This window comes from Centroberyx gerrardi, chromosome 22 (assembly GCF_048128805.1).
Source record: "Centroberyx gerrardi isolate f3 chromosome 22, fCenGer3.hap1.cur.20231027, whole genome shotgun sequence".
Taxonomy (NCBI): domain Eukaryota; kingdom Metazoa; phylum Chordata; class Actinopteri; order Beryciformes; family Berycidae; genus Centroberyx; species Centroberyx gerrardi.
The window spans coordinates 10,919,438-10,946,101 of record NC_136018.1 but is presented as its reverse complement, the minus strand read 5'-3'; the positions used below and the strand labels follow the sequence as shown (position 1 = coordinate 10,946,101).

At 45.7% G+C, this 26,664-nt stretch overlaps 3 protein-coding genes across 3 annotated transcripts in view; 2 read left to right on the top strand and 1 right to left on the bottom strand.

The window, feature by feature from the left end:
* Positions 1-8,194, top strand: part of LOC144543508 (phospholipid-transporting ATPase IB-like) — a 19,441-nt gene extending 11,247 nt beyond the window's left edge. The window contains exons 7-14 of the mRNA XM_078291536.1: positions 373-451; positions 556-617; positions 1,167-1,223; positions 1,909-2,016; positions 3,967-4,055; positions 4,248-4,352; positions 7,078-7,169; positions 7,274-8,194. Of these exons, the coding sequence (XP_078147662.1) occupies positions 373-451; positions 556-617; positions 1,167-1,223; positions 1,909-2,016; positions 3,967-4,055; positions 4,248-4,352; positions 7,078-7,169; positions 7,274-7,368 (687 nt within the window). The 3' untranslated portion in view covers positions 7,369-8,194. The remainder of the gene's footprint in view (positions 1-372; positions 452-555; positions 618-1,166; positions 1,224-1,908; positions 2,017-3,966; positions 4,056-4,247; positions 4,353-7,077; positions 7,170-7,273) is intronic.
* A 1,820-nt stretch (positions 8,195-10,014) lies between these two features.
* Positions 10,015-17,307, bottom strand: shisa2b (shisa family member 2b). Its single transcript, XM_071913771.2, has 2 exons — positions 16,385-17,307; positions 10,015-12,186 (listed from the first exon to the last, which is right to left on the bottom strand). The coding sequence occupies exons 1-2, from the start codon at positions 16,686-16,688 to the stop codon at positions 11,618-11,620; spliced, it is 873 nt and encodes a 290-aa protein (XP_071769872.1). The 5' UTR covers positions 16,689-17,307; the 3' UTR covers positions 10,015-11,617.
* A 1,220-nt stretch (positions 17,308-18,527) lies between these two features.
* spice1 (spindle and centriole associated protein 1) lies at positions 18,528-26,022 on the top strand. The gene is made up of 18 exons (XM_071913778.2): positions 18,528-18,624; positions 18,985-19,077; positions 19,172-19,219; positions 19,439-19,579; positions 20,038-20,140; positions 20,625-20,743; positions 20,946-21,034; positions 21,229-21,371; positions 21,565-21,690; positions 21,847-22,133; positions 22,551-22,682; positions 23,174-23,303; positions 23,398-23,511; positions 23,630-24,063; positions 24,452-24,629; positions 24,719-24,797; positions 25,714-25,753; positions 25,853-26,022. The coding sequence occupies exons 2-18, from the start codon at positions 18,985-18,987 to the stop codon at positions 25,907-25,909; spliced, it is 2,313 nt and encodes a 770-aa protein (XP_071769879.2). The 5' UTR covers positions 18,528-18,624; the 3' UTR covers positions 25,910-26,022.
* The last annotated feature ends 642 nt before the right edge of the window (positions 26,023-26,664 follow it).

Sequence of the window (26,664 nt, the reverse complement as noted above, 5' to 3'; positions counted from 1 at the left end):
GCGGGTAAACAAGAGTGGCATGGAGACTGGGATGTTTCCATAGCAACCTTAATGAGATTCATAGGGCCAGAATAAGGAAGTCTTTCATTTTCGAGGGTACAGCAGCAGTCCAACCTATGTGTATGTGTGTCTGTGTGTGTGTATATGTGTGTACGTGTACAGGAGGGCAGTTGTGATGGCAAGGACACAGTGGAAGTAGTGTTACTGTGGGGAACTACTGTTTTTGTGTGTTTGTGTGTGTGTGTGTGTGTGTGTGTGGATAGGGGGGATATATGTGCCTTGGCATTAGTTTGCACTGACTTGTTTTCCACTATTTTCTCTGCCCCCCAATCTCTCTCTGTCTCTCTCTCTCTCTCTCTGTCTCTCTTTCAGGTGTTTTGGGGTCACTGTATCAACGCACTGATTCATTCAATTATTCTCTTTTGGTTTCCACTCAAAATGTTAGAGCATGGTAAGCAACTTGGCTGATTAACTGCTGTACATTCCTCTACTTCTTGCTGTTAACCGGTACATTTTGTCATGAGATATCTGAGAGTTTGTGTGTTTTCCCCACAGACTCTCCCTTCAGTAACGGTCATGGAAATGACTACCTGTTTGTAGGGAATATGGTCTACACAGTAAGCATCTTACTTGTGTTTTCTGTGTGTGTGTCTGTGTCTGTGTGCTTTTGTAATCAAGTTTGTACTTTGTGTGTTTTTATTTCCTTGTGTGTGTGTGTTTTGGCTTGTCTGTGTGTGCTTGTTTGCATGTGTATTTGTGTGCACACCAACATGACGCTGCTTCCTCAGAGCCGTTACGGGTCTCCGGTCAATCTAGTCGAGTCTAGCCAGTCTGTCTCCGCTCTACACTCCTCCACCTCTTCTCTCCATTCATTCTCCATCTTACACTCTCTCTGTTATTCTGCTCCCTACACTTATCCTACGCGTATGTCGGCAGTGTTTATTTGTTGGTGTTGCTTGTGTGTGTGTGTGTATGTGTGTCTGTGTATGTGTGTGTGTTTGGATTGCAGAGGGCTGTGGGGGTCCTGAGTGATTTAACAGACATTGTTGAGTTTACAGTATATCATTAATGATGTTTATTATCTCCGGAGTCGCCGGTGAACTAACCCTGTTTCTTTGTTTTTTCTGTCCCCCCCCCCCCCCTTCTGTGTGTGTGTGTGTGTGTAGTATGTGGTAGTTACAGTATGTCTGAAAGCCGGAATGGAGACCACCGCTTGGACCAGGGTAAGAACAATGACACACTCTCACACTCTGTGCCACATGTAGTATACAAACTAGTGTTTTCCTCACCAGTGAGTTGGTTATACTGTGTAGCAGAGCCGCCACCTTCCCTGTCAGAATTTTATTTGCATTGGTTTCAATGGAAAGTTCCACTGGTATGAACATCCACACATACATTCAGTCCCCAAGCCTACAGTAACCTAAGACCCAGTATATCCCTCCATGCTCTCCACCTTTTTATAATCTCAGTAGTCATGCTAGAGCCTCCAGTTTTATGCAGCAAGATAGGGATGGCTCTTGATTGACAGCTATCAGAGTACAGCAGAGGCGGATGTTGAGTTTGAGAAGATGGTATGCCCACTGTTGGATAGGGTGGGGGGGGGGGGGACAGAGGGGCGCTGACACCCCCCGTCCGTTCAGCTGTCCACACAGCGGCCTCGCAGTAATGAAGCAGGGTCCCACGGGAATTCACACAGTGTCCCCTTACAGCGGATCACAGAGAGAGGGACGAAGACAGGCGAGGAGGGAGGGAGTCTCAGGGACAAGGTTGTCTATATTCGGACGGGTTATGTGTAAACTATTTGACCTCTCTTTTCTCTCTTCATCTCCATCCTCTCCTGTGACTTTTTTCTCCTTTTTCTCTGCCCTCGTCCTCCCTCCTCTTTCTGTCCCTCTCTCTCTGCTGTAGTTTTCCCACCTGGCGGTATGGGGCAGCATGGCGCTCTGGATGGTCTTCTTCGCTGTCTACTCAGCCATCTGGCCCACCATCCCCATCGCCCCCGACATGCTGGGCCAGGCAAGTCGCCTCTCCATAAACATGTGTCACTCATTTCAGGAACAGGGGGCGAGAGGGGATAAAATACCCCCCCCCCCCCTCCACCCCTCCACATCTCTATTCTCCGGTCTCCATCACCCGCCCCTCCCTCCCTAGTTGCCAATACATGGCGCCTGTGTGACTCTCCTCTTGGGTGTTCCATGTCAGCACGGGTGGAGCCCCGGGGGGAGATTTATGCCCCGCCAGCCCCTCTCTCCAGGCTGCCCGCACCTGCTGCGCGTCACCCGAGCCCCGGGCTTTTACGGGCCACTCTGGAGGTGTTGACTCAAGAGGGTGGGCTGCTGTGGGGGGTGATGAGAGTCCGGTGGGGGTGAGAAGGGTGTACGTAGAACCCCTTGATTGAGGGTCCCATTTTAGAGGTTTGGAAAGGGGGGGGGGGGGGGGGGGGGGGTTGAGGTGGTGTACCCCACTGTGAGGGTAGCGAGTCTTGGGAGGGGAAGGGAGCGGGGCCGTCTCAACTCTCCTCAGCCCATTAATTCAATTTGTGTCAGAAATCAGGAATGCGGTCAAATAACTCTGCAGCTGCTAGGTCCAACTGGGGAATGGTCAGAGACACTCAGCCCCCCCTTACCCGCCCCCAAACCCTCCATCGTCCCCCCCTAACTACCCTATTACCTCTCCCATTTCCCTCGCTCCCCCTATCTATATTTCCATCTGTCCACGGGGAACAGGGGATGAAAAAGACAAACTGTGTGTCACTAGCAAGGCTGTATATTTTTGCTCCGAATAACTGTGTGTGAGTTTGTGCATGTGAAATCAATGCAGTATGTGGGTCTAGCTCTGTGTGATTTGTGCTGTTTGTACAGTGGTTTCCATGGATACAACAAAGCAGAAAATACCTTTATTAAGCATGCCTCCATCCTTACACGGTGCATATAGACTATATGATATACTGTATGTCCCATGCTGTAGAAGTGAACAGCCTGCCTCTGTGTGTAGGTGTTTGTCACAGACAGAGAGTGTGTGTGAGTGTAGTCTGATCGTCTGTTCCTTGGCTGTGATTCCAGCTGTCGTGGGGGAATATTCCCTAATGGTTTTCCGATTCAGTTTAGAGATTTCTTTGGGGCCTCTGCCTCTGAGACCCAAACTATCTCTATCTCTGGACCACAGCTCTGGACCTGGGACACAGGAAACACATGATAAAGGCAATAAAGTAGCGGAAGTTATGGCCGTCACGGCGCATAAAGTGTTTACGACTATTTACTGCATGATTCACGCCCCGAGACAAAGACTTAAGCTTATGAAATGCCATAGTGCTAACTCTTGGCTTACAGATAAGCAAAGGGCAAATGTTGGGTAATAAATGAAAAATGGAGGGATTTACAGTAACAGGCAGGGACAAGCAATGGATGATATAGCCACTCATAATGAGAAGACATTGTGAAAGAGTAATGTTGGAGGGAGAGAGCGAGGGAGGCAGGAAGAAAGAGATATGTAGAGTAAGAGACAGACAGACAGATTGAGACAGTAGTTAGGTATGTGATTAACCCCTGGAGACAGAGGGAGGATGAGGGTCAAAGGTCAATGAGCCCGACTGCAGCTGGACCAGAGAGCCAGATAGGGGGGAGCTGTTGTTAGTCAACGGGGCGTTTTTATCTTACTTGTCTGCCATAGCATCACAGGAGTATAGTATTAGTCACGGGAATGATGTGTTAAATTCAGTGTGTGGTGAAGATACTGTGTGTGAGAAAGCCATTGGCTAACATTATGGGTATGCAGATTTGGCTCATACTGATTCTACACACTTTTTATGGCTTTAAGCTTTGAATGCGTTGCGTCTCAGATTCCTCTCTGCCTCTGGTGTTTTTCTGTGCAAGTTGCACTGCAGTTCAAACAGAAAAAAATGACTTAATAGTCAATTTGAATTAATATATGAGCAAAATAAATGAAACCTGTGTGTTGTCTTTGCAGGCTGGCAGGGTGATGCAGTGCTGGCACTTCTGGCTGGGCCTGATCCTGGTGCCTGCTGCTTGTTTACTCAAAGACTTCGCTTGGAACGCGTGAGTAGAACGCATTTAGTACAAATACATGTGAAATCCATACAGAGGCTATTTTGACTTCACCGAAGCATACACATGAACCCATAGTGAGCGCATGTCAGCACTTAACATACTTTCTGTTATGAATCATACATGTCTGCAAACCAAAACACTCATACTTTCCTTCATGATCAACTTACTTCTGTGCTGCAGCGGGCGTCGCACTGTGAGGAAGTCTCTTCTGGAGGAGGTGCAGGAGTTGGAGGCGCGCGCCGTCGACCCGGGGGCACCTGTACTCAGAGATGCCAGTGGCCGCAGGTATGTGCAGTGCGCTGCAAAGCATCCTGGGATCTCACCTGCATTCATCACGTTTCATCACGTCATTGATCAGAGTGCTCATTTATTCTGGTGGATTGGTATGTTGTAGGATTTATTTGACCGTTACCCTCGCCTTTACTTCTGTTACATTTATTTTATTCATATCACACTGTTCCCACCTTATACCATGGGGATTAGTGTTGTTAATTCAATGTATGATAGCATACAACATAAAACACTTTGCTGTTGGATGCTTTGATCCAAGGCGCACTATAGTACCATGAGTGCATACACTTTTTGTAGAATGATCCATTATTATTTGTAGTATCACTTTATGTAGATTCAGTATAATAAGTATATATGGATATGGTTCTGTGTGAGTGAAATAAAGACATAATCATGGCATTTCTAACTCCCTGCTGGCACCGTCCGCAGGACCGAAGCCAAGGCTGAGGTCCCATAGAGCCAAGGCTCACACACGCTCACACAGGTAGCGCCTGGGTTTGACCTGTCCGACTGTGTGAACTCTGACCTCAAATGACCTGTGTGCCCCACTGCAAGCTGCTTTGGAGTGACCCTCGTTTGTTTTCCATGAACTAGGTTCCCCTCTCTCTCTCTCTCTTTCTCTCTCTCTTACTCACTCGCCCCCCTCTGTCTTCATTATCGTTTTTATACTTGCTATTTCTCTCCTCATCTCTATTTATCCGTTTCCCCATCTCTTCATTTTTGGACCGCTTCTCACAGGTGGACCAATTTGAACTGCTGTACAGACCTGGTGTGTTTACTGTGTTTTCTGTAGCTCCCGTGGCTGTGATGTAGACTCAGATTAGCCTTGTGCGTGGTGTCAGTAGAGCTGTGTTGGAACTAATTACATTGTTTAGTGTAGGGGGAAATTTTGTGAGTTATAAGATGTGTATTAAAGATTGCAGAGGTTTGAGCATTTGTAGGTATGAAGTACAAGAAGTTGTTCTGGGGGACTTACTGTAAAGAAAGCAGAGGTCACAGAAACGGGCTGCTTTCCTCGAGCAGTTTTGGTGTTGGTCCAAGCTGGGGAGGTCCAAGGTTTGTTTTCAGGGTGGGAGGGGGAAGTGGGATGACATACTGCTCCTCCTGACCCCTAAGGCGAGGACCCTCTCCTGGGCTGACCCTGCTTACAGAGCTGGGGAAGCAGGCGTGGATCCTTGGGTCCTCTCCATTCAGAATATGAGAAATAAAGTGGAGGTGGGCAGAGAGAATGGAGCGAAATGGAAGAGAGCACATCTGTGTTTGTAGTTCGTAGGGATAGGAGGTCCTGGGGAAGGCATGGGAAAGGTAGAGCACAGGGAGTGTCTCTAGGGAAGAGTTCGGATGTGGCGCATCCTTGGACCATTTGGAGCAAGGTTGCCAGAAAGAGACACCACAGTAGGGAAAGCACAACTTCAATCATACTCATGTGTCTGCATTTTATTTATTTGTCCAGCAACTATTCATCCTTCTTTCATTCACTTGGCCCTGTCATCCATTTAACAGACGTCATTTTCTTTGGCCGAAGACACTTCAGAGCCCTTTTTCAGTGTTTTTTTTTCTTTTGGACAAACACACCAGTGAAGGTTCCCAGCGGTCACGTAGGGAGAATTTCCTAACTGCTTGCTCCAAATTGTAACCTTGGGAAGGCTGGCCCTAGTCCATAACCGCTCTGTGGATCGTATCAGAACCCCTGCCAAGGCGCCAGGGAAACCCCTATTGTGTGATTTAATGCCTCGTTAGCAAAATCTAGGAAAAGAATCCCTCTATCTATGGATTCAGCAAACTTCCTCTCACAGCAGTTAGTAATTCAGGTATCCTGACATTTGCATCCATCGTCTATGTCTAATGGCTAATGGTAGCCATAAGTGGCTATGATGACGATGATGAGACTGGAGAGAGGAAGGCTATGGACTAAATAAGTGAGTGTGTGTGTGTGCATGCGTTTGTGTGCATGCATGCATTTGTGTGCAATCTGGAATGGGCTTAGTTATTTTTGGTCACGGGAGGAGAGGAGCCGTGACGGCGTGTGGTCTTAGAACAGAGGGTCCAGTCTTCTTCTTGGAACGGGGGGAAGGAGAGGAGAGGAGAGGAGGGGAGGGGGGTGAGGAGCAGTTTACTGTGGCTGTCCTGTTAGCCTGCAGCGAGGCCATGACTTACTATTGGATTACCCTGAATTTTAGAAGCACTTGGTCTCAAATCAACCCCTGCCAGTTACTTGGCTTAAACCCATTCAGGTTTTGGCAGCTAAGTGATCATTGTGAAACTCAATTGATCCCTGGCAAATTCTCTTTTTGCTTGCATCCTTCAGTGTCCTGCTCAAGGACACTTCAGCAAAGTGGATGATTGCTGTTGAGATTAAACCCGGGCCTTCTGGTTGAAGGACAGTCTCCCTAATCACCCTGCTGCCCTCAATCTGTGAATGGTTTCAGGCATTACATGACGATAATTCCTACTTTTACTTCATGATCACTGATCTCCAAAACAGTTGATTGATATAGGAAAAAACCTATCCAAGCTGTCAGACTTGTCATTGGTCGTAACTGAAAGGATGGAAAGAAACACGGGCATTCATAAATATGTAGACTGATAAGTAGATTTCACAGAAGTGATGGTGTTGTTTTAGTATTGTCAGTAGTGTAGATTCTTGGATTTAATTACCTATCACTGAGTGGATATGTCTCATGATGGTGGAGTAACCTTTCTCTCCTTTTCCCTGCAGTCTAAACGAACGGGCCCATCTGCTGACAAGAGTCTTTAGGAAAGCGCCTTCAAGCGTAGGACGCTCCAACTCGGTACAGCAGACCGTGTCACGTGAGTGTCCTTTCCGAACACGCCACCCCATATGTTGCAACATTCTGCTTAAATACAGGTCTTAAAATGTAATATCCCCTCTTTCTCTCTCTTTCTCTCTCCAGATGGCTATGCCTTCTCTCAGGAGGAGCATGGGGTGGTGTCCCAGTCCCAGGTAGTGCGCTCCTACGACACCACCCGCGAACGCCCCAGCCTCTAGCCCCGCCCCTGACCACTGCCTCAGCTCACCGTAGTCAACGGTTGCCAGGGTGACAGCGGAGAGAGAGACTTATGTGACGCCCTCACGCTGGGTGACCGACCCCTGCTGTGGCCTTACTGGAACTACAATCTGACCCGTCCCCCCCGAGGGTCACGGTTAGGCGTGGAGGCCGTCGCTGGGGCGTGGAGGACTGACTTGGGAGAAGGGACCAGGCCAACTATATGGAATAAATGTTCTCCAAACTCCCACACAAAGCTGCACAGGCATGAGCGATCATATCCACGCACAGACATGAGGAATCAAACTCAGAGACTGCTACTTGTATCTGTATATCCCACAGACTGGGTTTGGTTTATGCCACTGTGTGTTAATATGTGTGTGTGTGCATTCCAGTGCGTCTGTATCTGCCTGTGCATGTGTGTCTGCACGCATTTGCGCTCCTGTGTGTGTGTGTGTGTGTAAGCGTGTCCCTGTGTGTGTTTGTGTGTGTGTTTGTGTGTGTGTGTTTGTGTGTTTGCTTCCACAGTTCCCTCTCATCTCTCTCTCCATAGCTGGGTTTAGCTAGTCTGTCATCACATGCCGATGTGGGAGGGGAGGGGAGGTGACTTCAAAATAAACACACACACACACACACACACAAGCCCAGAAGGAATTCCTTACAGAGGGAGGGAGGAGGCATGGACCCAGGACCCCCAGAGCTGCAGGCCCCCATCCGTCTCGTCTCATCCCATCCCAGCCCCAAGCCTCACTGCCAAACACCACAGAGATGCCACTGAGGCAGAACCCTCACCCCAAACTCTCCTATTCCGCCTGGACCCCCCCCCCCCCCCCCCCCCCCCCATCCCCGCTGGGACCTCCCTCCACACACAGGAGCACCCTCCTTTCCTCTCTCTCTCTCTCTCTCTCTCTCTCTCTCTCTCTCTCTCTCTCTCTCTCTCTCTCTCTCTCTCTCTCTCTCTCTCTCTCTCTCTCTCTCTCTCTCTCTCTCTCTCTCTCTCTCTCTCTCTCTCTCTCGCTTATCTCTCTCTCCCTTCATTTCTTCCTTCGTATCGCTCCATCTCCCAGCCACTCAGCGGCCTCCACGTCTCTCCTCCTCTACAGCACGTCTCCTCGTCCTGCCCGGTTGAATCCACTCTGTTTTGTTTTTTTCTCTTCCCCTTTCAATTCCGACCGCTCCTGTGATTCCCGAGTCGCGATGCTGCCTGTCTGGCCTGGGAGGTCGGCTGACTTGGCAGCGGCAGCAGCAGCAGCAGCAGCAGCAGCAGCAGCCTGGCGTTAGAGCGTCCTCCTTCAGTTCTGCTGGATTTCCACTCACTACTGGACTCTTATGTTTTGTTGTTGAATAAAGTGGACATGTGTATCTGTTTATTTTTTTTTTTCTCTTTTCATTAATGCCTGTTTTTTCTTGTACTCATTTGTGGAGAAATGTCTTAGAGGGAATATTATACTTGAACTAGTGCTACTAGGCATCCGACACAAGGATTTGATTGAGACGCCCGGTGGCATCATGTGCTTTTCTGGCTCTGGGATGTGCCTGAATGTAGAGTCCATTGTCTGTGTGCTCTGTGTTGAGGACACTCGGGTTCAAGAATGCAAGGATGAAGGGGGTGGGTCCGAGGTTTGTCCATCCGAGTCCTAATCATTAAATCTAATCAATCCATGGCCTGACCAAGTGTTTCTGTCTTTGACTCAGTTGTTGCAAGTTAAGTGTAATCATGCATTCACACGGGGCTTCTTGGATGACAGTGTGGTTGGGGGTTTGGAGGGGAATACGGGTCATAGTCTGGGCAACAGGAGTTCACTTCACATTGTACGCTGAAGACATACAGGATGGAATGGAAGAGAGATGGTGGAGGAGGATGATACATATGATTTCATACATAAACTCTCTCACGCTCCCTCTCTGTGTGCAGGGTGTGCGAGGGAGGGCCAGTGCAGATCAACCATTAGCAGATTAATACAGACCCCAGCCTCCTGGCCGCCGCGTCCGGCTGGGGATCCCACTCCCACCCACCTTCCTGGATGCGGCCCAGCCCAGACTGACTACAGCTGCTCCAGTATGGAGAATCCATCGGGCCGGGGCCTAGCAGGAGCCACAGAGCCATTTATGCTTTTCAACTCCTCCCCAATGACTCCCCAGCGGCCCGCTCCGCTTTCCACATTAGCCGAGTCTCTATAGACGCGTGCCAAAACTGCGCCTCCACAGGCTTAAGGAAGTAGTCATAGTTTTAAACGGTCTATTGTTGCGGTTTGTTGTTCCTGCTCCGTGTGTCGGATGATGTGATGGGTATTCGTTCTGTCCACCGTGGGTGGTTGGGCTGTCTGTGGATGTGTGTAATTAGTGTGTCTAATAGCTAAAATATGTGTGTGTGTTTGTGTGTGTGTTTCAAGGGGATTAAGAATCTGTTGAAGGCCCATTCTCTGAGACAGTTCTGTGTGCAGCCCCATTCCCCAGTTTTAACACAGACCATTGTGTTTGTTAGCCTGTTTCCAAGTGTATGTAAATCTCACCACCCCTTAGGGGCCAAAAGCCATGGCAACAGACTTCTCTCTTCATGGTTTTAACACACAAAACATGCTTTTTGCATATTTATGACAATGGAAAAGGTGATAAAATAATGAAACACATAAGGTCTCAACACAGCATTCTGTTTGAAAGTCGTTTATTTTTTAAATTCATATGAAAAATGTTACTCCTGCATTAAATCACTGTATTTCACAGAGGGAGGGAACACATTGGACCTCAAATCATCCTCCTTTTAACACATACTCTTAATTTGTCACACACACGCTGCCTATCTTACAGACATTGTGCTTGGAGTAGATGAGGCACACAGACATTACCGGTTTCAGTACTATGGGACATCTCAGACTGCATGTTCAATGGAGCAGTACATTCCTGAAGTTGTAAGTTACTGAGTTACCAGCCCCATTACAGAGCCAGTTGCACAACAGTACACAGAATGGCTGAAAATTCTCCAAGTTTAGAAAGCATTTTTGAGATTAACAACCAGCATGGCGGCCAGTCTTCACTTTGTCATTTTTGTGCCTGGCCAAAGTGGAAAAAAATGATTCAAAATGTTCGAAGTGCCCTGGAACCGTCCAGCACAACTCCGGTTCCCTCAGCTAACACACTTAACTGAGTTCACACAAACACACACACACCGGAGGGAGAAGTGAAGGGGACAGTTGGCAGGCTATTTACTGCATAATTTACTCTGTGATCTTCTCTGTCTCCCTCTCTTTCTCTCTCACACACTCACACCTCTTAGGTACATTAACTGCGAGTCCTTGCATGAGTATATTTTCATTTTGGCTTCTTGTGTATGTGTGTGTGTGTGTGTGTGTTTTTCTGCTTGGGGCAGTATTTCTTTTTTTTTTTTTTTTGGAGGGAGGGTGGGGGGTACAGTAAGGGTGGAGCGTCACAGTCTATGTCCTGTGTTCACTTCATTAGAGTTTAATGGCCTACAGGGAGATTGCGACTGCCTTTCACATCACACCACCTGCATTTCCCATTACACACACTTACTCACAACTCATATAACCACATCCCTGCACACTATACTCACTCCCACACTCAAACTCACACAAGTACAGTACAAACATACACAGCATCTCTTCACACACTTTCTCATCTCATACTTAAAACACAAACATACATTTAGTGTATTGTGTAAACCATTCACAAGTGCAGATGTGCACATGGCATACACACAGCATGTGGTCACAATTTTTTGGTTGAATATCCACATTGCATACAGTTCATTGCTATTAATCATCCATTCATCACTTGTTCCCGCACACATATAAGCCCACAAAGCTCTTTCTCGCTCTCATACACACACACACACATACATGCAAGCACAAATACACGCACAGTCTTTATTAGAACTGCAGGCTGCAGTGAGCCCATCTGTGCAGTATTACCCATCAATATGTAGTTTTGTCTTTGCATAAAGACAGCAAATTATATATGCATCTATCTCTTACTCCATCTTAGGCTGAGCTTAGCTCACAGCCACTTGCCAAGAGATCATATGACACACTGAACAGACACACCACACACAATGGCAGGGCAGGCACTGCTGCCAGCTAAGCTTTTATGAGTCCTTCATGTGAGCCTGACTCCATGCCATTCTTTTTCCACTCTGGCAGCGTCCCCACAAAGTCTCTGGCACGGCCCTCACAGGTTACACTTCACAAGTTAGTCTTCACAAGAAAGTGGCACAGTGGTCTGTAGGGTGGCCCCTCACACAGTCACCGGAGGGTATTTCTGCTCACTGGTGACACTGGCCCCACTGGGAGGGGGGAAGGGGGACTGGAGGGGTCTGTAGCCTCCCTGGGTGGGGTCCAGGAAGGTCGGGGTAGCGGAGACGGGGTGGGCGTAACCGATGTACTGGGGGTGCAGGAACTGCCCCTGGTGAGGCATGATTTGGGTGGCCTGCTGGCAGTTGAGTACAGAGAAGTTGGTGGGCATGTTGACAAAGACGCTGGCGTCAGGGGGCAGACAGCAGGAGGCCTGGGCGCGCATCAGAGGCGGGGGAATGGGGCGCGGCGCGGCGGCCGGGGCAGAAGAGCTGGAGGAGGTGGCTGTGCTTGACTGGCGGGAGGATGAACCTCTGGAGGTGCCCACGCTAGCCATCATGGGGATGGTCTCCAGGAGACGGCCACCGCCGGCCCCGCCTCCTGTCCCGCCTCCTGACGACAGTTCCTGTTTGGGCCGGAGACAGCGGCAGCAGCACACAGCGACCACAGAACCCACCAGGATGAAAGCCACGAACACTGAGCCGACGATCAGGAAGGGCACATAGATGGGCACTACAGAGAGAGAGAGAGAGAGAGAGGGAGAGATAATGAGTGGTCAGGCAGAAAACATACATACTATCAATGCACATGAAAAAAAAACTACAATTACATTTCTTTTTGCCAAAATATTCATTTGTACAAAATGTCGCCATTTGCCTGATGAAAAGAACATAGTTGTGAACACAGTTGTGCAAGACTTCAAAGGAGTAGCAGACTCACACTCACATGCCTTGACTCACATAGCACAGACAAAGCTCCTACATGTGAGTGGAGATCGGGTGAGACAGTGAAACAAAAGAGTGAGCGGAGAGGAAGAAAGAGAGAGGTAGAGGTGCACTGAGATTGGGTCCCCAGGGAGCCCCAGGCTCTCATTAGCAGTTATTAACTTTGTTTTGATCTGCTCTAATCCTCTGCACCCAACTGTGACCCCCACCCCCCACCCCCACCCCCTTTTCAACCCTGCACCCCTGTGAGTGTGTTTGTGTGTGTGTGTGTGTTGCTGTATCAGAGTGTGTGTATATGTGTGGATGTATGTTTCTGCACGCATGTTTGCATGGGTGACATGCTTAAGCCATGTTGCCAGCAGATATTTGTGACCCTTCTTTTACTTCAGATATTTATGACTCTCAACCTTTGAAAAAAAGGTCTTCAAGTTAAACTACTTGGCTTATACTTAGAAAAGGGTATTAAATTTGACTGATTTAAAGTAGTTGAATTGGAGGTTATTCAGTCCCTAAATCAAAGAAGTAATCCCACTCTCTCTCTAACCTTTTCTTTCTTTCTATCTCTCCGCAACAGCAAATCATACTAGTATCAGTGTTACCCGATCACTCACATGGTTCCATCAATCAGCATGTCATTTGCGCACAAATTCACCGCTGTCACTCTCCCCTCAGCACAATTTAGGTCACGGAAAACAATGAAGGCATTATTAAACAGGTAAGAGTCCTTCAGTTTTTTAGGATTCTAATTTCCAGTTGAACTTCTGCAAATTTTGCTAAGTGAGCCTGAGAAGCTCCGACAATAAATCTGAAACATAGTTGAATAAACACTTTGTTTTAAAAAAAAATCACTGTTTTTTGTGCTAACTGTGCCTTTTGACCCAATAGTGAAGCCGCATAGGGAATGTTGTTGGCAGCAACAGAGTGAGAGGCAAGATGAGGTCACTGGTGAGGTGTTTCCTCACTCATTCACTCGAATGCCCGCTCACACACACACAAACACACACACACACACACACACACACACACACACCTCAGGACTACAATAAAGAACATGTTATATTAGAAGTGATTTGTTCTGATTTATTGTTCCCAGGGTGTAGTTATTTTCCACTTTGAATATGCCAATGTGTTATGAGGTGTAACTCTACACCCCAGAAAGGTGGCAACTGGCACCGGTTTCCCTTTGCTCTGTGCTCTTTGAAATACACACATGGCCTTGAGGAACTTTTCAAAGTGCTCATCAAAAGTGGCCAAATATCCAGTGGATGAGAGCATAAAACCTGTTAAGAGCTGGGGGTCATTCATTAGGTAAGGCAATAAGTCCAGGTGACAAAAGACACAGTCCAGTGTCAGAAAAGACGGAGACTTTGACATCAACAACCTGGGACCATGACCCATTTCCCATTGACAGGAGGTGGTGTCGGCTTCAGAGCCTAATGCACCTTACAGCTACACCGTCCCATAAACAGGTTTTTACATGAGCTGTTTCAATAAGACTGTTATGGCAACGCATATAAGTTACAAGAGCAGAAACGTCCCAGAGAGCCTTTCACTGCCCTCTTTTCCTGCACTTATATGGCCTAGACCTTAATATCTATTGCTCCACTCCCTTTTTCTGCATGGCTGATGAGGATTAGTAATTGCAAAAAACTCCTGCTGCTGTTACTGCGGAATTACTTTCCATCCAAGTATACAGTAAATCCATGGGGGGAAAAAAGCACTACTTAAAGTTCAGCATTTAATATCTTTATATACTATAGGGGATCCTATCTGTAAAAGTGTTATCACTTTGTCAAGCAAGGACTTAAGTTGCCTTCTATATTTTAAAAAGGACCTTATTTATCTATTTACTTTTTGCTATTAATGATTTTGTAAGAGTATGAATCACTTTTTTTCAAATTGCGGCTGTCTCAGCTTGGAAAGAAACGCTCCTATTGTTCGCTGTCACTCTTCCACACCTGTTGCTGGAGCTGAGCTGTGGCAGCCATGCTGCAGCAGCAGCAGCCCCCTCCCCTAAGCTCTTGTTTTGGGCATAGTCTTTGTAGCGGGCTGGACTCTCTCTCCTCTCCCAGAGCTTATCCCAGGGGCATTCTCCTGTTCCTAAATACCATATGTTTCTTCATGTTGAGCACATTAATAATTTCCTGCCCGTTATTCATTGACATTACAGTGTGTATCTTTGCTCGATGATTAATAGGCTGCCAAGTGTATGAAAAATGAACGAAATGCACAAACTGGGCCTTGCACGACAAAAGACTTCCTTTTTTGTCCTAGGGAAAGAAAAAAAAGCTTTTCTTTAAGTTATTTTGGCTGGAGTCCACTGTATGAAAATGTATATGCCTCTTCCTGGAGTGATAAGGCATGATAGTTTTAGCAAATGACAGATTATGGTTGGAGGGAAGTATTCAGTACAAAAGAAGGCAAATCCTCCAGGGAAACATGAAGTAGGCCTGTTGCCCTTTTCTCTCATGTCCATTATTTGCTCTGTTTTCCTGGAGTGCAGTCATCTACTTGTCTGTCTTTTATTCAATATATGATGCAGCTCCACAAGGAGTATGTAGTTTACGTTATGAGAATAAGCAATGATGAACCAGGTTATGTTACATGCCCTAGCATCATTAAAATAAAATAATGAATGGCCTGTTATAATGAATGAAAAAACATGATCATGCATGTGTCTATTGTAACCTAATACAGCATATAAATTGGAATGCGTGGGTTACACTATCCCCTTAGTTTTGGTGATGATGCCTCCTGTAACTAAATGCAAGTTACATTTAGTCTATATGAGGCTCTGGTTGAAAGCAAGTCTGAGTGTGAATCCCTTGAAAGCCCAGACCCACCAATGAGCGGCAGTGGGGATTACAGGAGGAGCTTGTGGATGGGAAAGGGAATCCACGAGTCTAGTAGGAAATGATACATAACGCGATTTGTTTTTTATGAACAGAGCTGTCAGCGCCTTGGTGAGCCACTGTCCAGGATCCGGTCAAGTCCAAACTTGATCCCCGTGGGGACAGTGTGATCTGAGCCCGGCCTGTGCACTGTTACAGCCAGAACAAACACAGCTATTTATAACTGCGCACAGCACAATTTGCCATTTGTGAGTGAGTGGAGCAGTTAACTGGTTTTCTGGGGAGTCCGCTGTCTCCTCTGCAGCTGTCGTTGCCAACTGAGACAGGGAGAAGATTAAGCTCTTGGGGAGATAGGCCTATTGGTTTTATGAATAGAAACTAAACCTAAAAGGTCTAGTGTGCAAGCAATAGGCCGCCTGCCGCCAGCAGTCTTATCTGCAATTTACAATATCAAATTTAAGACCTCCTGCCCATGCGCCTTGGACATGGCGTCAGCCAACTGGCCACTTAGCCTGCAATTATTAAGTACGTCACTTTCAATTAAATTTGTATAAAATCTAATTTAAAAACAGGTTTAGTCCCGGCTACACTTTGAAGCAAACAAAGACCCGCATATAAATCCGCCATAGAGAGCCTGGCAATAGGAAAAAGTGCTGGCTTTTTTACATTCTTGCCAATAAAGCACAATAAAGATTAAAGGTGAACTTTTGAGTTCCCATAATCTGGAACGACCTGCCTGCCTTAAGGATAGCAGAATCAGTATAATCTTTTAAATAACTTCTTGAACCCCTATTATTTAGATTTGCTTTTATGTGGTGTTTTTTGTTCCATTTTTGTATTTTTTATGTTTTTATTTTTTACAATTGCATTGTTTTCGCCCTCTATATTCTTCTCTTGTTATCACATGGTAGCCTACTTTTTTTGTTTTTACTTGTTTTAATTGATTCTATGAGCATGTTGTTTGCTTTTAGTTAGTTTTAAAAAGTTATATAGGCTACAAGTAGATTATTATTTATTAGTAATAATAGTAGTAATAGTAGTAGTAGTAGAAGTAGTTGTAGTAGTAGTACTATGATGGTGGTGGTGGTAGCAGCAGCCTAGAGATTTGAAGACTATATTCCAGGATGTTATTACCTGCCCCAGTGTCCTTGCTCTCCTTGCTGTCTGTCCCGGGCTCCTGAGCCTGCTGGTCGTTGTCGCAGCTGCCCTGGTCCAGCCGCGCTTCAGTGCTGGAGCAGCAGTAGCGCAGCTCGCATTTCCCGCAGCAGATGATCGCGTCCTCTCCGTCGATCTTCTCCGGGCACTGGAAACCCTCTTTCCAGACGCCCTGGGAGTCGTGCCAGCCGTGGCAGTACTCCCCGCTGGCTTTCACGTCGATGATGACCAGGAGCAGAGTCACAATCACGGTGACAGACATCGGGAAACCTCCTCCCCACATCCTTGGCCAGGTCGCCTGTGGCCGCACGCTGGCGCACTGAATGAGACAGTGAGGCTTTCACTCCCTCTGTCTAACCTGGTTAAGGGAGTGATACGGTGGGTCGATGCGATAAAAGGAGCTGAGGGGATAAAGTGAGAGAACAACAAACCACTTCGAAGCTGTCATTTGTTAGGAGAATCCTGTGCGTAATGCAATAGATCCGACGTCTCCAAATGGCTCCTGCGTGTAGAAAAGTATCCAAAAGTTGTCCAGAACCCTAAATTATGCTATTAAGTGGAAAAAATGGCCACATAAATGATATCGACCTAAACTTAACTGATATTCCAGTTGTGAGCCCTCGGAGCTCGGGGTAAATCCAGCATCAGGAGACTTAATGGATGTCTTCTGGCACGGCAGCGAGGCTGTTCATGTCTCCTCCTGAGCTGCACTCCTCAAATGGCTTTCCCCGGAGATGCAGCGAAACCAACACTTTGTAGCCTAATCCATAGGCGCACTCCTGTTGTCACTCCTGGCTCCCCTGACCACCGGCCCCATGCGCAAAGTTAACTTTTCAAACTTGAATGGCTTGGTCTGCATTGTTGGGTGTAAGAGCCCATAAACTAAGTCTAGGCCAGTCTACTCTAATTGAACTAAAGCGCGCATAGTCTACCCTACTTTTGCGTCAGAAAGAGGGAGAGGCGTGTATAATGTCAGATCCAAACACACACCTCGCCATAACGATGGTCACTCACAATTCAGTGTCAAGACACCCAGAATAAAATAAGACTTCCGGTTAAAACCTTCAGAATAAAAACCCTTACTGGGAGGCATGTTGCAACTTTTTGAGTAGCCAAATAAAAAGCACCAAAGTGAAAATTTTTAGAGGAATAGAAGGAATGAAAATAAAATTACTGTTTTCCAAACGTCCTTTTCACAGCCAAACATAATGCTGTTCTCTTCTATACACCCTACTACTTTCTTAATATTTTTTTCTAACGTGACAATTTTTACGCTTTTATTTTGAAGGCAAAACTTTTAATTTCTGGTCTTATTGTGGCTGACTTGGCGCAGCTACTGCTATTATTCCATATCGGGGTGCGCTTTGAACGATCGTCCCAAATTCCAGTCTCGCGACTCTATGCTTATGCTGGAAAACCCAACTTTCTGCAGTTGGTGTCAGCATGGAAGTTAGTCCACTGTCCCGTACTCCTCCTCTGCCCACACAGACACTGTACAGCCAATGGGGATTTGCAAGTTGACATTGCCATCTAGTGGTGTTGCCAGATGCTTGATCTTGACGATGTATTCAATAGAAGTTTGATCGATAGAAAGATCTTTGGTCTACAGGAGAGGAAGCAAGACAAACGGCTAAAACCGGCAAAAGTCTGCTCCCAAGGATATCTCTGGACCTGCTGATGCAGATATCGTCCATTAGAAACATCCAAAATACACACAGACCAAAAGTATTGTTAACTTTTGAAATAAACGTTTAAACATTGACATTTAAAATCTAAAATGTACGTTTTCGTGATGAGTACATGCATATGGAGAGAGACAACTTTATTCCAGGCCTGTACCAGATCGGTCGCTATGGTAACGGCGTTATAGCGCATGCGTGACAGCTAACACTTTTGTTGACCGGAAGGTGGGCCAGTTATATATTTTTTTCTTTACCTTTTTTCTCCAGTTTTTACTACAGAGTGGTTAATCATCTAATTACACATACACCGTTTGCTAAAAGATTCCTTAATTCTACTGTCAAAATAAATAAATAAATAAATAAATAATATAATATAATCACGGTCTGCTGTCAAGCGGCGTCCTTAACAACACAGGAAGTGGCGCGCAACTGTTGAAAATGTGACACATAACAGCTCAGTCTCGAAGCAAAGCTAACATAAATAAACGAAGACAACGCTTCTCATAGTTAGCTAACCGCGGCTTCACTTCATAAAGCGTAAGTACTGTTTCTGTAATTAGTTAGCTACCAAAACGTGCTTAGGCAGAGTCTAGTGAAAACACGACTGACTCTTACCAACTGACGCTCAAATACAAAACATTAGCTTTTCTATCCCCTGTCATGCTCCGGCCTGGGTCTCTAACGTTAGCTAGACGAGGAACATAGACGGAACTGTAACTGTAACGTTAAAGATGTTACAAAATAAAATTACGTTTCTAAACAGGGTAGCATCCAAGAGTATGTGTGCAGCCACACGTTACAAAACAAAACGATGCTTCTACTCTGAACTTGTCTTCTGTGATCTCCATAGCTAACTTAGTCTTTGTTTCTTTTTTTTTCATCTTGCTCTGTAAACAGATGTCGTTTGTGAGGATGGGACGCTCACAACACACTCAAGGGAAAAGGCCTGTGCGCCCCAAGAAGGCAGGGGCTCCTAAAAGAGAGTGGGTGGTGAGTACACTTGTTGCAGCTGTCCACAAAACTGTGCACCTCTATCTTTAACACAAGCTTGAAAGTAATGGCAGCCATTTGTTGTTGGTTACAGAGCACTGTCAATGACCTTTCTGTGCACAAGCTGACGCCCGAGGAGCTGGTAAGGTGTTTGTTTGAACGTGTGCTTGTTCTATGAATGGTGATTTGTCAAGTGTGAGTTTGTATACCAGAGCAGCACTTCAGTAACATTTCATACTATGTAGCCTACTACCAATAGCACATGAACTTAAGTACAGTACTGTAATTCGGTACACTAGCACGTCAACTACTACACATATATGCAAGTATGCTATTCTAAGTGTTTTCTCCTCCCCTCCAGACTCATCGCCATGAGATTCACAAGTCCCACAACAAGGCTGTGGCTCAGTGGGAGCTGAAGGAGAAGGCCCTCAGACGGCATCTCAGACATCCTGGGAGCCCTGCACCGCTGGACCACGCCAGCCTCAGCATCATCAGGGAGGTGTGTGTGTGTGTACATGTGTGTGTGATGATTTGTCCGTTGCTTTTATTAGCTTATATGCTTAGTTGATATTACTAGTTGTAAACCAGAACATACAGTCACTTTTTTCCTGCAGGATTCCTACATAGGTTTTGAAAGTATGGAAAAATATGGAAAATAAGTTTGTATAGAACAAACCAAAATTACGAGACTTTCCAAACTTTCCCAAAATTCACCACTACACTGTGAATTGCTTGCCCCTCAGAAAATTTGTGTTCATTGCTAAGTATTAATAATATTATTAGCCCAAGGTGTAAAACATGACAAAACATGATAAATCTGCAGTGTGTAAAAATTGAGGCCTAGAAAAGTATTGAATTTTGATATGGAAATTTTGATGGAATCGCTCCTTGGTGCTGAGATTAGCACTCTGTTAATTGCTGCCATCATCATGGTGGTGTTGTGTTGTGCCTCTGCAGGTTTTCTCAGACCAGTTCCTGCTGCAGGATGTGTTGGCCCGCTCAGATAGAGCCATGGCTGTGGTCAAGGACCTGTTCGGAGACGCTCCTCGCAGGCAGACTGGTAGCAAACTACTCATTCACTCTGTTCTGTAGATGCAAAGTGCAAGATGCTAAGTGGATAAAAAAATAAGCCAAAAGTATTAACACAGAGTGCATACTCACCCCCTGCTTGTAGATTCCCATTCATGGCTTATGCCATGCTGACTCTTACATTTTTGGCTCAGGCTGTCTCCACTGTTAATAGTGGAAAGAATTATTAACTTTATTAACATGGATAAGGAGGGACTGGTGGTATTGTTAATGAAATAGCTTTACCCCACAAGCACCCAGATGGCCTCTGTGCATGTATGGCCTGTTCTGTGATTGGCCATACCAGCAGCACTGTAATGGCATGCAATGTTTTTATAAACAACATTATTTTAGTCTTTTAGAGATGTTAAAGTGCTAAGTCTGTTATTTGCTTTATTTTCATTTTTCCTGACCCTCAAAAGCTATTCTGTGGTTGCATGATGCTTAATCCTAAGTGTGTGTGTATATTTCCACAGGGCATCCCAGTGTGACCATGGCGCCAAACTGTGACTCTGACTCAGCACTGCCTGTGGTCCAGAGACCAGATCCTCCGACCCAGCTGTCACTCCTCAGTCAGTCTATGATGGACCAACAGGTGTGTGCGTGTCTGTTTGTGTCAGTGAGAGGGAGAGCGAGAGAGAAAGAGGGTCTGAGATAAAGTTCTATCCATTTATGGTTAATTTAGCTTTTTCGCTTGGTATTAATGTATGCTAATGTACATCATTCCCAAGTTTCATCCTTTTGCGTGTAATGTTGGTTGGTATTAACATATCTTTATGTAAAATCATTCCTTTCAGGCTCTTAATGAACTAGAAGCTTCCGAGGAAGACCACAGTGACGAAGATATCTGTCCTACTGCCAGTTCGGACTATCATGTAGTACATAGGTAGTAATGCCTGCAAAACACAAAACACCAGCTGCCCAGTACCAACCATCACAACAATTTGAGAAAATAAACTGACTGGTGCTCCTTGTTAGTAAGAAAAGTTTTCTGGTAAACTAGGAGCTTTTACTGATTAATACTGAAGTGTCAAACCCTGCTGTTATCACTCCATTGCTCACCTTACTTTTCTTTTGTAGGGCCAATTTACGGAAAATGAAGGTAAAGGCTCGGGGCAGAGGGGTACAACAGCAGAGAGTCCATCCCAACTCTAGGCAGCAGGGAGAAAGAGATGGTGTTCCTGTGACCCCCTGCACATCAGGCAGAGCACCAGACCAAGCAGGTAGGAGTGGAGGGACTCATACAGATGAACTCCCATAGCGTGTTGGACTAGTTTCATTCATTTATTATATTTAGCCACCACAACAGTCCACAAGGAAAAAATATCTTTCATGAATTCTCTTTGATATTAGTTACCTACTAATTACTTACTCTAAACACAAACTTGTCCCTCCTTGGTTCATTTCCATCTGTAGCTCTCAATGCCACAGTGGCAGTTGAGCGTCTACGGTCCAGACAGAGCCAGTCGGAAGAAGGCAAGGAGGAGCCTTCAACCCTGGTTACTCAGGTCCTGAACCCTGAGACCACCCTCAACCAGTCAGGTAATATCAAGAATGACATATATCATGAATGACTCTAAAAGAAAATACCTTTTATATGAACTGGTAAATTCAACAATAAACAGAAACCAATAAAAATCTAGTGGTATCCGTTTTGTATCTGTGTGTATTTGTGTGGTCTGCATGTGTGTTTTCCAGGCAGGAACACTAGTCGCCCCAGCAGGACCAGGAAGGGCCGTGCAGAGTGTGTTTCTCAGAGTTCAGGGCTGGATGGCTCCACTGTCAGCTCTCTCAGTGGGGACCAGTCCAGTCTGGGCCTGTTGCAGGCCATGTTGGGCCAGGTGGAGGCTGAGTTGGATTCCCTAAGTCCTGACACAGTACCTACATCAAGCCTGGGTCCACAGCAGCACAAAACACAAGGCCTCACTGGATTCTCTGTCGCCTTGGTCTCCACTTTAGGACGCTTAGTGCATCTACTCAGACAGGTACAGTAATAGATCCATGTAAATCTTGATTAAACACACATTCCGACAGATATGTACACATACATCCAGCATCCCTTTATGTGTACACAAAGCAGGACATGAGTTGACTTTGCTTTGATTTCTGACATTTTACTACTGGCTTAACTGTCCTGGAATGGGTATCCCTCTCTGTGTGGCGCTTCCCAAGGTTTCTTCCATTTATTTTCCTAATGAGGTTTTTGTGGGAGTTTTTCCTTGTTCTCACTGAGGGTCTAAGGTTGAGGAGTGTCGTTTGACTTTTGGTATCAGATTAAAATTCTTTGATACTGTTTTAGCCTGGTATCGTCTCGATATCTGATACTGGTTTTGGTGCTGGTGCATCCCAAGTTTTATGACATCTGTTTGACTTGACTCGCTTTCTGCCCCCCTATGTGTTAGAGGGAGGAGGAGGCGCAGCTGGAGGCTCAGGAGAGGAGGAGACTGGAGGAGGAGGTGAAAGAGCAGCGGGGGCTGATCGATGCCCTCACTGCTGAGACCATGGCTCTGAGAGAGGAGAGTGCCGCCCTGCAGGTGAGACCCGGCACAACACACAACAGAGCTTACCAGATTTTCTGTCACTAGTATATTGTTCAGACACATTCCAACTGTGCTGATAAATCCCATAAAGTATGGCTAGCTGTGCTTTATTTGTTGCCAAGGTAACCAGGGAGCTAGTTAGCAGTCTTTCTTGTGTTCTGTCTTGGTTTTTAATCTTATGTATGCATACTACTCTGAAAACCTTCCACCGTTGTATAAAAGCCATAATATTCTTCAGGATGAGTGATATTTCGGTGATGCTGACAGTACTCAGCTGCACCTATTGTATCACTGTCGCACCCATAATCATAGAAAAGAATGCCCTATCTGTTATTATTGCTATACTGAGTGTAGGTACCTCCAGGAGGACTTTAAAGCTTATGTTGCAATAAATCTTACACTATGACCACATTATATGAAGTTAGTTTGAATTGTTTGAATCCACATGCTTTACTTTGGTGTGTGGCTGTTGTGGTTCCTCCCAGGCAGGGCTGCAGCAGCGGACGGCAGAGCTGGAGCAGAGGTTGGACACAGTGGTGTTGGCGCTGGGAGGACTTGGACTTCTGGGGGCACAGAGGGACTGTGGACCTCAAGACTGTGACATCAGAGCTACAGGTTCATATGTGTGTCTGTCTGTCTGTCTGTCTGTGTGTGCATGCATATTTATGTGGTAAATGGGGCATAATTGGTTTGCGTGTGTCTTGCACAGTGTGTCAGACTGGACCCTTTCCTGAGCGAGATCCTGAGCGGACACAAGCCCCTGTTTCTCCTGCTGTCCTGCTCTCCCCCCCTCGACAAGGAGACAACTGGCAACACAGCCCTGGTAACAGCTTATCTTCCTGTTTCTATTCTCTGTTACTTTCTGATTACAGTCATATCATCCCATGTCATTTAGTCCACTCACTCAGTCGGCCTGTTATGCTTTTTTCCCTCTTCACCAGTGTTTCGTCCCGTACCGCTGCCCCAGGACCTTCCTCCTCTTGACACCATGCGTTCCCGCGAGGACGCCCAGGCCCGCAGCCCAGCCACTAGCCTCTCTAGCCTGCCTCTCACCAGCCTCCCCTCCACTTCCTCCCTTTCCCTGACCTCTGACCCTCTGGGCTCACAGCTCTCTCAAGAGGCCATCCTGTCTGAGATCACTCAGTTCACCCGACAGAACGACCTGATCAGGGCCCAGCTGAGCCAGGCTAAGGGTGTTGGGTCAGGGGCCAGAGGATCATCTAACAGCAGCAGCGAGCGGAGAGGGTCGTGCTCCAGCAGCACAGGCAGAGCCACGCCTCAAAGTGTTGGAGAGAGGAGGATGTCGGGGTCCAGCTGCACAGGAAGAGGGACCCAGCATGCCCAGGCTGCTGAAGGAGAGCACCTTACTCAACAGGTGAGATGGCTCTTATATTGATTAGCTTAACTATTAAGTCTTTGAACATTACATCCTACTCTTCTGAATCTCAAGTTTTTAATCATTTTAATAATTGTCTAACCAAAAGAAATTAGCAGAAAAAGTCATTTTCTGCTTCTCTGCTTATCATATAAAGGCCAATAGAATATAAAATGGAATTAATTTTCCTGATATATCACTGAACTTTCTTGAAATGTACAATTGTGATCTTTTGTAGAATGATACAAAGTTTTTCTTAAAACTGAAAAATGAAGTGAGATTTTCCTGCATGTTGCACCAAATCCACAAAGAACTGAAACCTTGCTTTTACTTAGAAGCTTTTACTTTAACATTCACTCAGGACTTGTGTCTCTGTCTTCTGGCCCAGGCTGCAACCCCCCGTGTGAACAGTGTGGAACAGCGCCTCCTGGAGCTGAACAGGCAGAGTGCAGCGGCCAGGAGCAGACTGCTGGAGCTTATCGAGCAGCAGAAACTGAGCGCTTCAGCCAGGGTTTCCCCCTCCGTGTCCCCCATACCTCCCTCTGCCTTCAGCCCACACACAGCAGGTACGGTGGGTCAGCCATCCGTGTCTCTGTCTGATTGCCTGTCTGATTGCCTGTGACTGTTACAAATCATTTCATCATGTCGTTCTCAGGGGGAGGAGGGACCTCAGAGGCGTCCATGTTGCTGCCTGCACAGGACCCCCTGTCACAGGCTAGTGGCGGTGGGAGACGGTGAGTAGCACAACCTGGCAGAGGGGGACGTTTTGTGTTAAGGCCTGGGAATGTTGTACCTGCTAATCAGCTGGATTTTTCAGTATACTGACATTGAAAATGGTTTAATAGACTTATTTTCTTCAGAAATTAGCATACTTACCTAGCTACACTGGCCAAGGTTTTTATGTAAAAAATACACCCCTCTTATCAGTTTATATCACAAAGTAATCCATCCCATCCTCACTAATTGAGACGCCGTAGATTCACCCTATTTGCCCAAATTAAATTCTGTTGTCAGGTAAGTACACTTCTCTGCCTACAGAAAGTGACAAATTGAAACTTCAGAGTGAAACAACAGTCTCCGAAACAGCAGTGAGTGTGCGCTCCTTCTAGAGAAAGTTGGACTCACAAACATTAGATCTTTTGTGTCTCTTTTGTGTCTCTTACAGTGGTGTAAAGCAATTATAGACGGGCCCAACTGGTAAAAATCAGTGTCCTTTATGCAGACATCACATCACATTATTTCTAGATATTGAAGGTCAGATTTTTCAAACAGTGATCTCTTGTTGCCATTTGGAGCCGCCAATGTGCAAAGTTGCCTAGTGTATCTTTAAAATATTGGGATATAATACCCTATCTCAGGGTTTAAAGAGCAGAGTTTGGAAAAATATTATAAGGGTTAGGAAGTTGGAATGAAAATAATGAATGCCTTAATTAAAAATTAAAATTGGACAATGTGACTACTAGACATTTTGACAGTCGTGTCATGTAACATTTTGACATTTTTCACATTGTACATCGCTAAACAGCACAGTTAGCAGTACAGTATGCTTAGTAAGGACAGTACTTACTATTACATTTGTATGTATATAGCAGATACATTATAGGGAACACTTTCTGTTTGCTAACTCTTGTGATGCTTTCTGTGCTGCAGATCTGCTAGTGGTGGAGAGACCAGGGATGGCAAGACACAGGTACACACACACAAAGTCTAGATTATACAGATGCACTCTTATTTCATTGTGCTGTTCCCACTTGGGTCTAAAATAACACATTCCTTCTCTCCCCAACAGGCAGACAAGCTGAGAGAACGAGACGGATGGTTCGCCTTGTCCACTCATGTGAGATGACAAGAAGAGAAATAATGATTCAGCCTGGGAAACTTGAGGATGTTACATCCTGATATTTGTTTTATTGTTTTATCTATGCATTATTAAATGAATGAATTAAATGTGTTGATTTTTAAAAGTGATGTGTGGGGTTTTTTTTTTGTCCTAACCACTAAGTGGGCCAGCCTGGCACGCACACTGTATCTATGGACCACATGTATAAAACCAAGGAATCTATAAACAATTTAGAAATCATTATTGGCGCAAAGTAGATTGATTTGTTTGTTTGTTTGGTTGGCTTCTGCTGTGTTACATCGATCACATTATGTGTTAAATGTCTGGGAATATTGTATGTAATTTTACTTTGGAATAATGTAGTCTACGTAGCAGTTTAAATTGAATGAGGCAATGTCTGGAATTGTTTGAGCGTGTGTGTATATTAGAGACTCATCCATTAAGCCCTGAGGAATTTAGATTCCCATTTCTTCTTCCTATTTCATTCTTATGCTATCTGAAGGAGATGAGCTAACTGAAAGTATTGTATCATAAAAATCATATAAGTTTGTTTTCCTCTGGTGATATTTTTAGACAATTGTCCAATGTTGAGTGAGTCTTAGTCTCCAATCCATGTAAGAGTTTCCGTACTGAATCTCTTATTTGTAAATTCCAAACCTAACTGTAATTTAATGATTGTTGATTCCCTATTGTGCACCTTCTGTGTGTATGTGTGTATTTGTGTGTGTATTTTCTCCTGCAAAAGTACACTGAGTGAGCCA

Coding starts and splice junctions, on each gene's coding strand:
- shisa2b (XM_071913771.2), bottom strand. CDS start 16,688: ATGTGGGGAGGAGGTTTCCCGATGTCTGTCACCGTGATTGTGACTCTG. Junction 12,187..16,384: donor GAGCAAGGACACTGGGGCAG/GTAATAACATCC, acceptor CTCTCTCTGTAG/TGCCCATCTATGTGCCCTTC.
- spice1 (XM_071913778.2), top strand. CDS start 18,985: ATGTCGTTTGTGAGGATGGGACGCTCACAACACACTCAAGGGAAAAGG. Junction 22,683..23,173: donor AGGAGAGTGCCGCCCTGCAG/GTGAGACCCGGC, acceptor GGTTCCTCCCAG/GCAGGGCTGCAGCAGCGGAC. Junction 25,754..25,852: donor CCAGGGATGGCAAGACACAG/GTACACACACAC, acceptor TCTCCCCAACAG/GCAGACAAGCTGAGAGAACG.